Below are 14,874 nucleotides of genomic sequence, written 5' to 3'. Positions count from 1 at the left end.
CCTGGATGGATGCACGAAGCCGCTGGGGTTGAAAGGGACAGAGCGCTCAACCTGCGCCGCCGCTGCGCCTGGATAGGCTTGCATGTCCCATCACTGCATGCCCACCCGACACGGCATCATGGTCCCTCGGCACATCCGAGGGACTTGCCGGTAACTCCACGCGGACTCAGGCGCTCCCGACGCCATAAAAAGGGAAACAACACAGACATGCAGTACATGCTACTACACTTCGTTTCCGTGTGAAAGACCTTCCAACATCGTACCTGGCATGCGGTCGGCGTTAGTTGACGTCGCCCTGCTGCACATCTCATCTAGCTAACATAGTTGCAGTTGTGTTTGCGCGAGGCGTGAGTCCGAGTGGGATGGTAGGCGGCGAGGAAGGCGGTGGTGGGCCCGACCGAGGCCGGGCGCTCGAGGCAGCAGCAGCGACGTCGGCCCTTCCGCCGCCGCAACAGCCGTCTCAGCACTGGCCCCATCCCCACCGCCACTACCATAATCAGGAGCGGCAGCAATGGGCCAGCCAGCAGGTTGAGAAGCCGCAGGCGCACCCGGGAGCATCGTCGGTAGCCGCGGTGGCAGCTGCTGCGGCGGTGCTGGCGGTGGCGGAAGCGGGGACGGGAACAGCCTCGGCGGCGCCACAGGACCGGCCGGATGGCCCCAGAGGCCCATCGGAGTCATGCGACGCTGCGGCAGAGGCGGCGTGTACGGCAGTGGCGGCGGGGGCGGCGGGGTCAGGACCTGGAAGGGGAGCGGAAGCAGACGGAGCAGCAGTCGCAGGTGCGGCGCCTGCTGCGGCGGCAGCTACAGCCGACCCCCGGCAGCTTCTGGCAGCGCGGCGGGCGGAGTTCGAGCGGCAGTGGGGCCTGATGGCGTGCCGCCACTCTCGCCGCTCTGCACCGTGTGTGACGTTGGCGCAAATGAACAAGGTGGGCGGGTGGATGCTTGTGTGTACGGCGGTACGTGTGGATGGGCGGCGGCACGTGGCACGTGGCCGTGTGGGTCGTTGTGGCGTGCCACCTATCTAGGTCTGGTACGGTAGTCTGGGCTGAGATGCAGTACCATGCGAGGCATTCAGCCACCGCCTAAAACCGGACCATCCATGGATCGTTGTGCAACCACCACAATTGACAACTGATCACCAATGTAACTTTATTACCACAATTTATTCAAACCTCAGGCGGCGGTGGATCTCAGCCGCCGGGGCGACCACATGGGAGCGGCGGCGGCGCTCACGGCGGCGCTGGCGGCGGCGGCGGCGGGCGGCCGCACGCACCGCGACCTGCCAGTGGCGCGAGCCAACCTGGCGGCGGCGGCGCTGGCGGCGGCGCCGCCGCCGGGGCTGGCGGCGGAGGCGCTGGCGGCGGCGGAGGCCGTGGTGGCGGAGCTGGGCGTGAGGCCGGTCGGGTGCGTGTGGGGACGGAATGAGTGGGATGTGGTTGGCGGAACGTGGCGTGGGATAACGTGGAATGGCGTGGCGTGGCGTGGCGGAGAAGGAGAGTGGATGGCTGAAGGCTGCTAGAAGATTCAGGGCCTTATGGGCGCATAAAGACCGCGTGTGTCAGCTCTGTCCCAGCAGTGGCCCTCCGAGTTTCCCGCCGTCCAGCCGCCCAGCTAGCACACCTCGCCGCACCATAGTTCGTCCCAAGCACGAGGGCGCTCCTGACCGCCAACCCACAATGGCTTGTTCTTGGTTGTAATGAGCTACCCCCGCCCTTCATCTTAACCTGACTTCCCAGCAGGCTGCTTGACGGCGTGGGCCTGCGCACGCTGTTGCGCGGCCACCTGCTGAGGGGCCGGGCGCTGGTGGCACTGGGGCGGCCCACAGCCGCCGTGGCGGCACTGGAGCGAGGTGAGGGAGGGCACGCACACACAGGCACACACACCCCCAAATCACTCACCCTGCCACCCGCCCCACATCAGCTTCCACGCCACGCCTTCACGTGGTCGCTGCGTGCTGCTTCTCGCCCCCGCCGCGAGCACGCACCCCTACCAAACACACACACACACACACACACACACACACACACACACACACACACACACACACACACACACACACACAGACACACACAGACAGACACACGCACACACACACACACGCGCGCATCACGTCGTCGCTACTGCTTCCTGCCCCCGCCCTGAGCACGCCCCCAACCCAATCCCTACCAAATACACACTCGCACACACATACGGTACACACAAGTACACATGTACACACACACAAATGTACACGCGCACACACACACAGGCCTGGCTCTGGACCCACTCCACCCCGAGCTGCGTGCGGCCCTGGACGGCGCGGCGGCGCGGGTGCTGCAGCAGCAGCAGCAGCAGCAGCAGCAGCAGCCGTGGGGCTCCGCAGCGGGTAAGTGAGCCTGAGCGCACGAACATGCGCCAGCCCGCCCCCACCAACGGCTCGTGCGCAGCCACTCACCCGGCCGATTCCCCGCGCCCCCTCCCCTACCCATTGGACACAACCTGACAACCGCACGCAGCTGCACAAACACACATACACACACGCCTGGCGGGCTTTCGTTTCGTTTTTTAACACACGCCTGAACGCCCTGAAACCACCCAGTCCTTGCTTGCAGTCCTCACGCCCATCCCCGAATCTATCCAAATGCCCGGGCGGCCCACAGGCTGCCGCCTGGCGCTGCCCGCGCCCCAGCCCGGGCCCCTGCTGGCGCTGGGGTCCGCCGCCACCTCGGCCCCTGCCGCCGCCGCCGCCGCCGCGTGCGGGTCGGTGGCGGCGGCGCAGGCGGCTGGCGGCGGCGGCAGCGGCGGCGGCGGCGGACTGTTGCTGTCGAGTGGCGGCCAGAGCGACGCCTTGGTGAGTACAGTTTGTTGTATGTTTGGGGGCGCCTGCCGGCAAGCGCCTGATTCGTTGGATAATACGGCACGGCAATGGGTCGCCCGAGCACGCACGCGCGCGCACTGAACCGTGCAAACACACGAGCCTTTGCTCTCCCTTTCGCCACGAAAACACGCAAACACGTACACGCGCACACAGGCGCACACGCAAACAGTCTTGTTTGTCCTCGTGCTCATTGACACGCACGCACACACACGCACACTCGCACAGGCAGTGGCGCTGCGCTGTGAGGAGCTGCTGCCGCGGCTGCTGCTGACGCCGCGGGCCGCCGAGTTGGACGAACGCACGCGCGACACGCTCAATTTCGTGACCATACAGGTGGGGCGGGTGGCTGGATAAGAGCATTGGTGGGTGGATGGGTGGGCGTGGGGAGGCCCCGCCATGAAGAGAACGCCATTGCAACCGCATCCGACATGATTCAAAAGAGATTAAGGGAAAAGCAAACACAAGCTCTACGCCCGCCCCCAAATCATGTCCCATCCCACTCATCCCGACCCACACCCACTGCCGCACCCACTGCCGCACCCATCCACTGCCGCCGCTCCTTCTCCCCTCTCCACCGCCTCGCTCGCCCCATCCACAGACCGACCTGCGCTACCCGCGCCTCCTGCTGCGGGCCCTGCACGACACCGCCCGAGTCAAGGCCGTGACGGCGGCCGTGCGCGCCGCGGTGCGGGATGCCGCCGGCGGCACCCGCCGCCGCCGCCGCCGCCCCAGCACTACCGGGAGTAGCCACCACGCCGACCCAGCACCGCCGGCACCGGAGGCGGTGGATGGGGTAGCAGCAGCAGAAGCTGGGAACAAGAGGGCTGCGGAAGTGGGGGCTGCGGAGGAGGAGGCTGCGGAGGAGGAGGCTGCGGAGGAGGTGGACGAGGAGGAGGTGGACGAGGAGGAGGAGGGCGATGTACGGGATGTGCGTGTGCTGCTGCTGGGCGGCTCGTGTGGGGGGCTGCTGGCCCTGGCGGCGTTGAGGGCGGGAGCGCACCACGTCACGTGCGCCGAGAGGTGATTCATGTGTTTAATTCGTGTGTTTGATTCGTGTTTCGTGTGTATGTGTGTGTGTGTGCATGTGTGATGTGAGTGATATGTGTGTGTATGTGCGTGTGCGCGCGCGCGTGCGTTTGTGTCTGAAGGGGTGACAAGCCAACCCATCAAGAGCTGGGGTGAGGAGGCAGCATGCTGTCATTCCCGCACAACATCACCCTTACTCGCTCACCCCGCACATCCTCACTTTCTCACTTCCCCTCTTGCCTGACCCCCCCCCTGCCCGCCCCTCCCTCCCTCACACACACATACACACACACACACACACTTGCAGGTGGCTGTACGGCGCCTCGGCGGCGGCTGAGGTGTTGGCGGCGTCGGGTGTCAGTCGGGAGCGGTGGCGGGTGGTGTACAAGTGAGTACGGCAGTGTTGATGCGGGCCGTCGTATGGCATCAGCTCTGCCGTTCGCTTCCCTAACCCCGTCAACCACATCCTTGCAACCGCCCCCCCCCCGCCCACCACCACCACCACCACCCCACCGACGCGGATTGTAACCATTTCCACACGCCAGCCCGCTGCTGCCCGCCCGCCAAGCAGCCCCAAGCCCCCCTAGCCCGCCGGAACTGCATCCCCCACCCGCTCCCTCCCTCCTCACCCCCACTACCTCCACATCTCCACTCCCTCCACATCTCCACTCCCTCCATACCTCCACTCCCTCCATACTTCCCCTCCCTCCCCTCCCTCCCCTCCCTCCACCCCCCAGCCCCCGTTACTCCCGGGGTGGGCACGGCGGCGGGAGCTCTATCTCCGGACGGAGCCGCGTCGTGCCTGCTAGCTTGCCCCTTCCCCCACGTCCCCGTGTCTGAGCGTCGTGCCCGCATGCATGCACCCATCACATACGGTACTTGATGCTTAATTTTTCTGACCCCAGGGTATTTTATCTTCGCTGCCTACAAAGCCCGTGTTCTGCTCAATGCCTACTCCGCGCACGGCACTCCATTATTCCACCTAGCTAGCAGCGCGGGGTCGCTCGGGTATTGTTCTGGTGCTACTTGCGCCGCGCTTGACCGGCCCCGCCTGCCTCGGCCCCACTCTGTGCATGCGTAACGCGGTGTCCGGCGCGGCGCCTGCGGATGCGTCTAAAGCAAGCCGGGGCTAGGGAACTTGAGCGGCGGTCGCGTCACTCGCTCTGCATATATATGCATCCGAGCGTTACTGAGCGTTATGCGATTGCTTTGCTGACGCCACTACGATACGATCAACCTACTGACAATAGTCCTTAGGGCAAATGGGGGAGCAGCAGCAGCAGCCTTCGGCGGGTCTACGCGCTGGAGCTGCCGGCTGCTGGACTTCACGGACATCGGTAACAACGCGCCTGCTATGCTACTGCTCCCGCTGGCTACGCCTTCACTTCTTATATAATCATGAATGTAACACCATCACCCCCACCCCCCAGGCGACCCACGGAGCTGCGGCTGGTGGAAGATGTGCCCGTGTGCTGCAACGTGCTGGTGGGTGCACGTGCGTGTGTGTGTGTGTGTGTGTGTGTGTGTGTGTGTGTGTATGTGTGTGTGTGTGTGTGTGTGTGCGCTTGTGATTGTGAAGGGGTTTCATGGACTCAGGTGGCATGACATTGGCAGGCCGGGCCAGGCGTGGCTCGGTGCCTGGACCCCACGCAAGACACGCGCCACACGAACCCTGCCCCTCGTTTGCCCCCGCCTCCACCTCCCTCTCCGCTACCCCTCCCGTGTCAACCCCGTCCGTGCCAAAACCCTTCGAACCCCCCTCCAAACTTTCCCAAACCCTTCCCCACGGGTTAGGTTCAGTTTGAGCTGGTATCTATAAGGCCCTGCTATCTGCCCAGTTCCCACGCTCCCCCCTTTTTCGCCTCATTCCCCCCAGGTGGCTACGGAGCTGCTGGAAGACGGGCTGCTGGGTTGTGGCCTACTGCCCGCCGTACGACACGCCACGGCGGCGCTCATGACCCGGGACCGGCCACTGTGCGTGCCCGCCGCCGCCACCGTGTGGGTGCAGGCGGCGGAGCTGCTACTGCCCGAGCCACAGCCGCCGCCGCCAGCGGCGGCGGCGCCGCCGGCGGCGGCCGCCATGGAGGTTTTCAATGCTGCTGGTGCCGCATCGCCGTCGCTGGCGCCGGTCCCCGTGGCACAGCCGGCGCCTACCCCGCTGGACCCAGCAGACGCCGGGGTCTCAGCAGGCGTCCAGGGCAGCGGCCCTCGCTGCCCCTCGCCGCAGGGCCCACTACCGCCCGGCCCACTGCCGCCGCCACTGCCACGCCCGTTGGACATGCGGGCATTGGACCGGTACAGGTGAGGGCGTGAGGGCGTGGCGCAATGGGCCTCTGTTTTCTATCGTTTACGCAAGCTGCCACCACATTCTGCCGGCGCTAGCGCTTGCCTTCAGCCCTCCTTCCGTAGTTGCACCCGCTGGCATGTCCACAGACGCCGGTAACCCCGGAGGTGGCGATAGCCCCGGATCTAAACAGTCCTTTTTCCGTGCCTCAGTGCGTGCCCTCACACACGCTCACAACTCGGCCTACCTACCTGCCCTGACCCCAATCCGCGTCCTCTGCCGCACGGCGCCGGCCTCCTCCCGTTTTGGGTTGTCAGTTTACACTCGTTTGGCATTTGTTTGGACGATTTTCTGCCTACTTGCTCCCTCACACCCGCACTCGCACCCGCAATGCACGCTCCCCTCCCCCTTCTTACATTATCATGATTGTATGAATCTCCTCCCCTCCCCTCCCCCTTCTTACATCATCATGAATGTAATCTCCTTCCCTCTGGTGTAGGTGGTGGCCCAGTCCCGGCCTGGGGTCGCCTCTGGCGGAGGACGCCTACACGCCCCTGTCCCAACCCCAGGTGCGTACGCACATGGGTGGCAGACGTGCTTCTTGTGTGTTTGAGAGCCCCTGGGGGAGGTGTTGTGTGTGTGGTGGGGGGGCGGTGTGCGTCAGGTTGGCAGCACGTGCGCGGTGCCGCCCCTGCAACACGTGATTGGGTTTGGTGCTTGCAACCTTGCTTGCAACCCCCCGAGCAGCAGCAGCCGGCCTGGGATTCCCCCGGCAGCATTCCCACCAGCAGGCGCGGGGGGCCCTGCCCGCAATTGACGGAACAAGCTGGCTCTGCTTCAAGGCAGCAGCAGTCCGCAGCTGCCGGTCAGGAAAGCGGCGCACGCGCTGCGGCTGGCTGACCTAACAGTAACACGCCCTTTCTGCGGCGGGCTTGCGCGCCCCAGCTTAGAGCCTCCACCCGTGGCCTCCACTGCAGCAGCCGGTCTGCTGCCTACGCTGCTGCGCAGTACGGGACTACGCCCCTGCCCCAAACTAACCTGCCCCTCACCCTGTCCCATCATCGCCGCCCCAGCGTACGGCCTCCACTGCAGCCCGCGGTGGCTGCCGCGCACCAGCAGCCTGATTTCATCCCTGCACCAGGTTCTGCGCCGCGGCATTGGACTGCTCCACCAGCAGGCTAATGGATGCGGCGCCGTCGTATACCAGCCGTACCCGAAGACGGGGTCCTGCGGCGGTTGCGGCGGTTGGTGGTGGTTGTGGTGGAGGGGGCGGCGTTCCACACTTCTACGCCGCCTCCCCCCCGCCCCGCCAGCAGCAGCAGACGAACGCCGCAGGACCCCGGCTTCGGCTACGGATGGCACACGACGGCGCTAGTCTGTCCGCGGACCTGGCGGACGGAGGAGGGGCAGCAGTAGTCCACCGCCGTGCTGACAGGGCCTGGTCCGGGGGTGAAATCGCGGGCAGGCCAGGCTTAGCAGGAATTTGGCTGGGATGGGAGTGGCTCGAGAGTGATTTAGAGACTTACTGCTCGAAGCCGAGAAAGCCAACGAGCACAGTTCGCTGGGTGTGGGGAGCGTTGGGGCGGGAGCACGATGCACGCAGTGGCGAGCAGACCAAGTGCCAGGGGGGGGGGGGCGGAGGTGGGGGTTGGGGGCTTGTAAATACCAGCCCAAACTAAACCAAAACCAACGAAAACGAGCGGAGCACAGGCAGGGGTGGGTGAACTGCAATGGGTGGGTGATGGTCGCCGGGCGTGCTGTGCACTTTGCCGTACAGCACGGCCGCGGCTGTCACCCACTCACATCTCCCCGCCACGCATGCACCTTCCCCCGGGAACTCGGCGCATTTCGGGGATGGGGACTATTGTCGCGTGCCACTCCGTTGTCAAGCATCGGCCACGCTCTCCTCCTCGCTCTGTTGCATACGGGTTCGGGTTAGTTTGGGCTGGTATCTACAACCCCAACCGCCGGCTGCTGCTGCTGCTGCTGCTGCTGCTGCTGCTGCTGCTGCTTCTGCTGTTGCCGTGGGCCGCAGGAGGCATGGCACTTTGACATAATGCTGGCGGCGGGCGCTGGCGGCGGCGGCGGCGGCGGCGGCTGCAGTGAGGCTCGGACGCTGGATGTGGAGCTGTGTGCGGAGGGGCGCTGGAACGCAGTGGTGGCGTGGTGAGGCTGGGGCGCGGGGAGTGGGGTGTGTGTGGGAGGGGTTGTATGTAGGGTTGGGGGGGCCAGGGGTTCCCCGTTTGTCCCTCCCTTGTGCTGCTCTCACACTTGCACGCACACGCACTGGCGTACGGCACATTGACGTACAGGTACGAGCTACAGCTGTACGGCGACATACGCCTGGTCACACACGTGCCGCCGCCGCCGCCGGCGCCTTCCTCCGGCTCAACAGCGCCTGCGCCCCGAGCAAGCAGCCTGCAGGTAGGGCAGGGCCGCACGGCGGGTACACACGCCAAGATTTGGGCTTTGGGCTTCGGGCTTCGGGCTTCGAGCTTCGAGCTTCGAGGTTTGGGCTGCAACTTTGGGGATGTGGCAAGCGCCTGCCCCCTGTTTGCCCGCCTACAACTCTTTCCCCACCCTGCCTCTCCCTTGCCCTCACCTGACCTGGCCTGTCCCGCCCCCATCTCTGGACCACCCTTCTCCTCTTGCTCCTGCCTCCCAACCCCTCCCGCCCCAAGTATCATCGCTTGCAACAATTGCCTCTGCCTGTGCTCCGCGAGTTTCCTGCAGTTTAGTTTAGTTTGGTATGTACGACCCCCAAATTACTCTTTGGGCCCGGGCACATAATCCCACCCTCCCACATGCCAGGCCGCGGTGCACTGGCTGCCCGGTCCCATCCGCGTGTGGCGCGGCCAGACGCACCCGCTCACCGCTGCACACAACACCGCGGTGCTGAGATTCCAGGTGTGTGTGTATGTGTGTGTGTGTGTGTGTGTGTGTGTGTGTGTGTGTTGGGGGGGGGGCGGTTGTAAATACCAGCAGCCCAAACTAAGCCAAAACCAACGAAAACGAGCGGAGCACAGGCATAGGCGTGGGGGGTGCGTGCATGGAAACACAGCGCAGGGAGGGTCCTGGGCACATAGGGCACAAGCGGCGGTTCTGTGTGTGTATGTGCGTGTGTGTTTGTGTGTGTGTGTGTGTGTCCGTCCGGAAAGGGAAAGGTGTGTTCAAGAGAACACATTTAAGGAAGGAGAATGCAGAAAGACGTATCTGCGTCATGCCATGTGTGTCTGTGTGTTTCCGGCGGGATGCGAGCAGCAGGGATCCGAACGCACGAGGTCACAACCAAGACACACGCACTTCACACCCCCCAAATCCCCACCTCTCATGCCGTACACATACCCACACGGCCACAGGTACTGGAGGCCAATTACCTGTGGCTGACGGCGAGGGACGCCTCTCTGCCGCCGGCGCTGTGGGCAGCGGCGGCGGACGGCGGGCGGGCGGCGGCGCTGGCGGCGGCCGCCGCCGCCGCCGTACAGCGCCTGCGGGCGGCGGGTGAGGCTAGTGAGGTCGGGCATGGGAGAGGGAGAGTGTTTTAGTAAAGTGGCAAGGACTTAAGCTGGAGCGTCACCTGCTTAGTCATCATGTAGTCTACTTGTGTGGGCGCGCTTCTGATAAACATAGACAGGCAAATGTACGAATGTAGTCATATGCGCACAACGGTTGTTGTTTCGTTCTCGCTGTACAACACAAAGGTGTGGAGCGGGTGGTGGGTGTGGACGTGGGCTGTGGCGGCGGCGCCGCACTGGCGCTGGCGGCGGCGGCGGCGGGCGCGGACGAGGTAGTGGCGGCGGAGGTGCATCCCACACTGGCGGCATGCGCCAGGCGGGCCGCGGCGGACAACGGCCTGGCACACAAGGTGGGTGAGCGCCTGAGCGGGTGGAGCTAGGCAGGTGGCGTGTGTGTGGGGTGGGGGAATGGGTGCGGTGTGTGTTTTGGGGAGATTGTAAAGGACAGCCCGGACTACACCAAACCAAGCCAAACTAGCGGGGTGGTGGTGGTGTGGTGTGTGGGGCGTATGGCCGCGCACACACGCAACCGCCACTGCTGCCCACACCCCCTCCCTCCTGCTCCCGCTTTTCCTGCGCCTCCTGCTGCCCCCGCCCTCACACCCGCCTTCACCTGCTCTCACCCTCACACTGCTCCGCCGCTCCGGCTGCACCCACCAAACCCTTTTTCCCGCCCTCGCCCCCCCCCGTCTTATTTAACATGCATGGAACCCCCCGCCGCCTCCCCGCCCCCCCACGCTGCAGGTGGCGGTGGTGTGTGGCGACGCGGGCGAAGTGCTGACATGCGGGCGGGGCGGCGGCGGGCTACTGCCGCTACTGCCGCTACTGCCGCGGGAGGGCGCCCGACTGGTGCTGTGTGACCTGTTCGATGCAGGTGGGGGGCGGCTGGGGGGTGGTAGGGAGGGTGGGGGCTGTAGATGCAAGCCCAAAGTAAACCGAACCCAATGCAGTCGAGCGAGGAAGAGCGCGGGGGAGTGAAGGTGGGTGTGAGGGTGTGAGGGTGATGTGGAAGGGTGAGGGTCGTGTTGGCGGGTGGGTGGGCGGCTGGGTGGGTGCGTGGGTGGGTGGGCGAGTGGGTAGGTGCGTGGCATGTTTCCCGGCGATGGTGAGTTTCACTCTCTCTCCTTGCCCGTTCCCTGCCCCACCCCACTTCCCCCCCCACTCCCCCCCCCACACACACACACCGCAGGCCTGCTGGGCCACCGGGTCTTGGGCACACTGGAGTGCGTGCGGCGCCGCGCCGCCGCCGCGCCCCTGCCGCCAACACCAACATCCGAGGACGAAGATGACGAGGTGGGCGGTGCGGTATGCGTGCTTTGGGTCAGCTAATACTATAGGTCTGATTGTGCATTGTGGGCCCCCGATCTTGTCATGCCCACAGCATGCCAGCTTTGCATGCCCGAAATGCCCAATGAATAAACCGCACACATGCCCGTGCAGCAGGAGGGCGAGGAGGCTGCGGCATTTACCAGTGATGGTGGTGATGGTGGTGGTGGTGGTGGTGGTGGTGTGGAGGTGGTGCCGGCCGGCGCCAGCGTGTGGGGTGTGGGTGTGGAGATGCTGACGCGGCGTGTGGAGGGGGAGGACATGTCGCCCCTCAACAAGTTCAGGTGGGTGGACAGCGGGTGGGTGGGTGGGCAGGGTGGGTGAGCTGGGCGGGTGGGCAGGGTAGGTGGGCAGGGTGGGTGAGCTGGGTGGCGGGTTTGTTGCACAGGCTTGCCGTGGCAGGACACACATGTGTTGTGTTGTGGTGCAGGGGGCTATGCTGCTCAAGCTGCTGTGCACTTTGCCATATGACGTGCCTTTTCCACCCTCCTGCTTCTCTGGGGTTCCACACACACGCCTTTTCTCCACCTTTCCTGCTTTCCATCCCCTGTTCCCCACGCACACACTTACCGCGACAAACACACTGCTGCCCACCCGCCCACCTACCCACTCACCTATGACTTGACGGGCAGGTGGGATGACGGCTATGAGGCGGTGCGGCTGCAGGACCTGGGCCCGCACTGCCGCCCCCTCACGGCGCCCTTCCGCGTGTTCGACTTTGACTTCCGCCGCCAGTTTGACCCCTGGGCGGCGCCGGCGGTGCCAGTACACGGCGGCGGTGGCGGCGGCGGCAGTGGTGGCGGCGGCGGCGGCGGCTACCCTGTGACTGCCACACTGGACATCCCCATCACTGCCAAAGGTGCGTGCGTTTCGGGTTTCCGACGGCCATTATTTGCCTGGCTCACGTAGTCTGATGTCCAGTTCCGAGCTAGCCAACACCTCCGAGCTAGCTCTCTACTCTGCTCTGCCACTGCTGCTGCCCATCCATGACGACACACAGGCGTGTTGAACGCGGTGGTGTTCTGGCACGACCTGCACCTCGACATGAGCACCGGCAGTAGCGGCAGTTGCAGGAACAGCAATGGCAGTAGCAGTAGCAGCAACAGTAGCCATAGCAACAGAAATAGCAATGGCAGTAGCACGGTCTGCGGGAACGGCGGTGACGGCAGTAGCAGCAGCGGTGCCGCCGCAGGCAGCCCCGGCAGCAGCAGCGGCGGCCTCGGCGGCCCCGGCGGCGGCAGCGATGGCGGCGAGTGGGCCTGCATCTCCAATGCCCCACCTGGCCTCATGTTTGGCGGGACATCTAAAGCCCGCACCAGTAGCACCAGCACCAGCACCAGCAGCTACAGCCGGCGTCAGCAGGCGCTGCAGTACCTGGACTGCGCACTGCCTGTGGCGCCGCCGCCGCCGCCGCCGCCACAACAGCCGCCACAACAGCCGCCGCAACAGCCGCCACAGCCGCCGCCACTTGCGGCTGCGGCTGCCACTGCTGGAGAATTCGCGGGAGCTCCCGCTCGGCCGCCAGCAGCAGGGACTGCTGCAGCCTCGGCGGCTGCAGATATGTCGTCGTCGGCGGCGGCTGCTGGCGGCTCAAGCGGCGGCTGGAGCGGCGGCTCGAGTGGCTCCCTGCTGGTGGCTGGTCGTGTGGTGCTGCGGGCGCAGCGGACGGCGGCGGGCATCCGCTTCAGCCTGCGGCCGGGTGTGGGGGTGCCGGTGCCGCGTCCGCCGTGGAAGGCAAGTGGGGGTGGGGGCGACCTGGGAATGGTGGGGGGGCCTGTAAATACCAGCCCAAGCTAAACTTAAACCAACAGTGTAGGACTAAAAGCAGAACCTTGGGCAAGTCCACTGGTACCGGCGTTCAGCTGAGCAAGGACAAGCGGACCACAGGCGGAGATGGGGGGGGGGAGCGACGGAGGCGAGGGGAGGGACACCAGGCATGTTTTCTCATCCTGCGGGCGTTGAGCGCGCGTTGTGTGTTAGGTGCATGTGGATGGTGGGAAAGGTGTGGGTGTGCTCTGGCTCGGCACGCCTCAGTCCTGCCCAAGGCTGCTCCCGCCCCGCTGCCGCCTCCGCCCCGCCCCGCAAGCGCAAAAAGGCACCACCCAAACGCGGCTTTGCTCAGTTTGTATAGTGTCAAGCACACACAAACACACACACACACACACACACACACGCACGCACACACACACACACACACACGGGCGGGCTTTCGTTTCGTTTTTTAACACACACACACACACACACGCACATACACACGCACACACATGCACACACCGATCCGCACAGGTGGAGTGGGGCGGCGGTGTGTCAGTGGAGAACCCGCACGTGCAGCGGGCCCGCTATTGTGAGCTGCTGGTGGCGGAGTGGCTGCAGCGCCTGCCGCGGGTGTCGGCGGCGGCGGCGGCGGCGGCAGCAGGTCGGATGGGCGGGTGGGCTAGTGCGGCGGGTAGGAGGGTGGGCAGGTGCGGCGGGTGGCGTGTCAGCAGGGGTAGGGCGGGGGCATGATGTAGACTGGAACGGCTGAGGAAATGGATGGATTGGGAATGATAGGCGTAAGCTTTGGTCATTGGCGGGAATGCGTGCTGCAGTCAGGCGCTTTCAGGCTGCATTTGGTCACACACACACGCACACACATTCCCACACGCCCACGCAGGCGGCGCCCCCAAGCCCGGCACCTGCATATCCGCGGACCTGGCCCCCCTGTGGGGCTCCTGCGGGGCGCTGGGGCTGGACCCCCCGGCCCTGGCGGAGGTGGGTGTGTTGGCACGGGTGTGTGTGTGTGTGGGGGGGGGGGGGGGTGGCAGTGCCGCAGTGCAGCAGAGCGGCAGGCTCTGGCCACACGGTCAGTGGTCGCCACACATGCAACCACGGCACCGATTGTTGGGAGCCGCTCGTGCCCTAGGCCCACGCCCCGTATGCTGCGTGCAGCCCCTTCGTCTTCGTGTCTCTGTTTCGATTTGCTGCTGGGATGGTAAGAACGCGGCCACCGCCCCGCCCCTTTCTTCACATGAACGGCTGTCCCCCTCGCCGCAGGTGACGCACCGGCTGCTGCTGCTGGAGCGGCTGTACGGGCGGCGCCAAAGCGTGGCGGCGGGCGGCGGCGGCGGCGGCGGCGGCGGAGAGGATGATGGGCTGGGCGGCGCGGGATTGGGAGCGGATGGGCAGGAGGTGGCCGCGGCGGTGGCGGCCGGGGCCGCGGGGGTGGTGGGGGGCGGGGGCGGAGGGGCGGTGGGGGAGGAGGGCGAGGCGCGTGTGGGGCTGGTGCGGCCCGAGGACGTGAGTGCGGGCGGCCGCCCGGCGGTGTGGTTCTAGAGGCCGCGTGGGGAAGAAGGGATTGTATGAGAGTGCGATTGCACTGCTGATAATTTTGGCGATGCATCATGTGCACTCAACTCAATTCCAGTGATGCTGGGCTGTGGCATGTGTAAATACGGTATGCAGGCTGTCGGCTTGATTGTGGAAGGCTTTGTGCAGGGGATGCTCAACGGTGCAGCAGTACAGAAGCCGAGATTGTTGCATACCGTATCACTACTTGCGAGAGCTGAGCTGTTCGGATTGATACACGTAGCTGTATGCGGGCGTCAATCCGCTGCGGAGGGGTTCGGGTGTGGGATGCCGCGGATGTGCATGCCCGGAAGCAGGTGTCAAAGGTGCTGGCGCAGTCGCGGGTATTGCGGCACCAAGGTGTACAAATAAGTGCATTGAATCTATAACAGAAGCTGCGAGCGCCAAATACGCCTTGAGCACGAAGACACGCTCAGGCGAGGATGCGCCCGCGATTGGACCGAGCTGCAAACCCGAGCAATTTGGCTCACCTTGGTTGCTATACGTCGTTTCATAGCATTAGCACTTCAATTTTACTTATC

At 65.2% G+C, this 14,874-nt stretch overlaps 1 protein-coding gene across 3 annotated transcripts; it reads left to right on the top strand.

The window, feature by feature from the left end:
* Positions 1-160: 160 nt before the first annotated feature.
* On the top strand, positions 161-14,836 carry CHLRE_07g344100v5 (uncharacterized protein). 3 transcript variants are annotated; one of them, XM_043064415.1, is made up of 25 exons: positions 161-926; positions 1,178-1,404; positions 1,740-1,849; positions 2,249-2,365; positions 2,640-2,830; positions 3,083-3,190; positions 3,456-3,877; positions 4,191-4,271; positions 4,621-4,695; positions 5,314-5,368; positions 5,760-6,184; positions 6,667-6,736; positions 8,203-8,333; positions 8,480-8,591; positions 8,979-9,074; positions 9,527-9,668; positions 9,869-10,032; positions 10,427-10,556; positions 10,872-10,975; positions 11,123-11,292; positions 11,641-11,867; positions 12,009-12,742; positions 13,295-13,424; positions 13,662-13,759; positions 14,042-14,836. In XM_043064415.1, the coding sequence occupies exons 1-25, from the start codon at positions 363-365 to the stop codon at positions 14,318-14,320; spliced, it is 4,962 nt and encodes a 1,653-aa protein (XP_042922984.1). In that variant the 5' UTR covers positions 161-362; the 3' UTR covers positions 14,321-14,836. The 3 variants fall into 3 exon arrangements, with proteins under 3 accessions (XP_042922984.1, XP_042922985.1, XP_042922983.1); XM_043064417.1 differs by lacking the exon at positions 4,621-4,695 and having other exon boundaries at positions 11,126-11,292; XM_043064416.1 differs by lacking the exon at positions 4,621-4,695.
* The last annotated feature ends 38 nt before the right edge of the window (positions 14,837-14,874 follow it).

This window comes from Chlamydomonas reinhardtii, chromosome 7 (assembly GCF_000002595.2).
Source record: "Chlamydomonas reinhardtii strain CC-503 cw92 mt+ chromosome 7, whole genome shotgun sequence".
Taxonomy (NCBI): Eukaryota; Viridiplantae; Chlorophyta; class Chlorophyceae; order Chlamydomonadales; family Chlamydomonadaceae; genus Chlamydomonas; species Chlamydomonas reinhardtii.
This window is presented reverse-complemented; position numbering and strand designations above follow the sequence as displayed.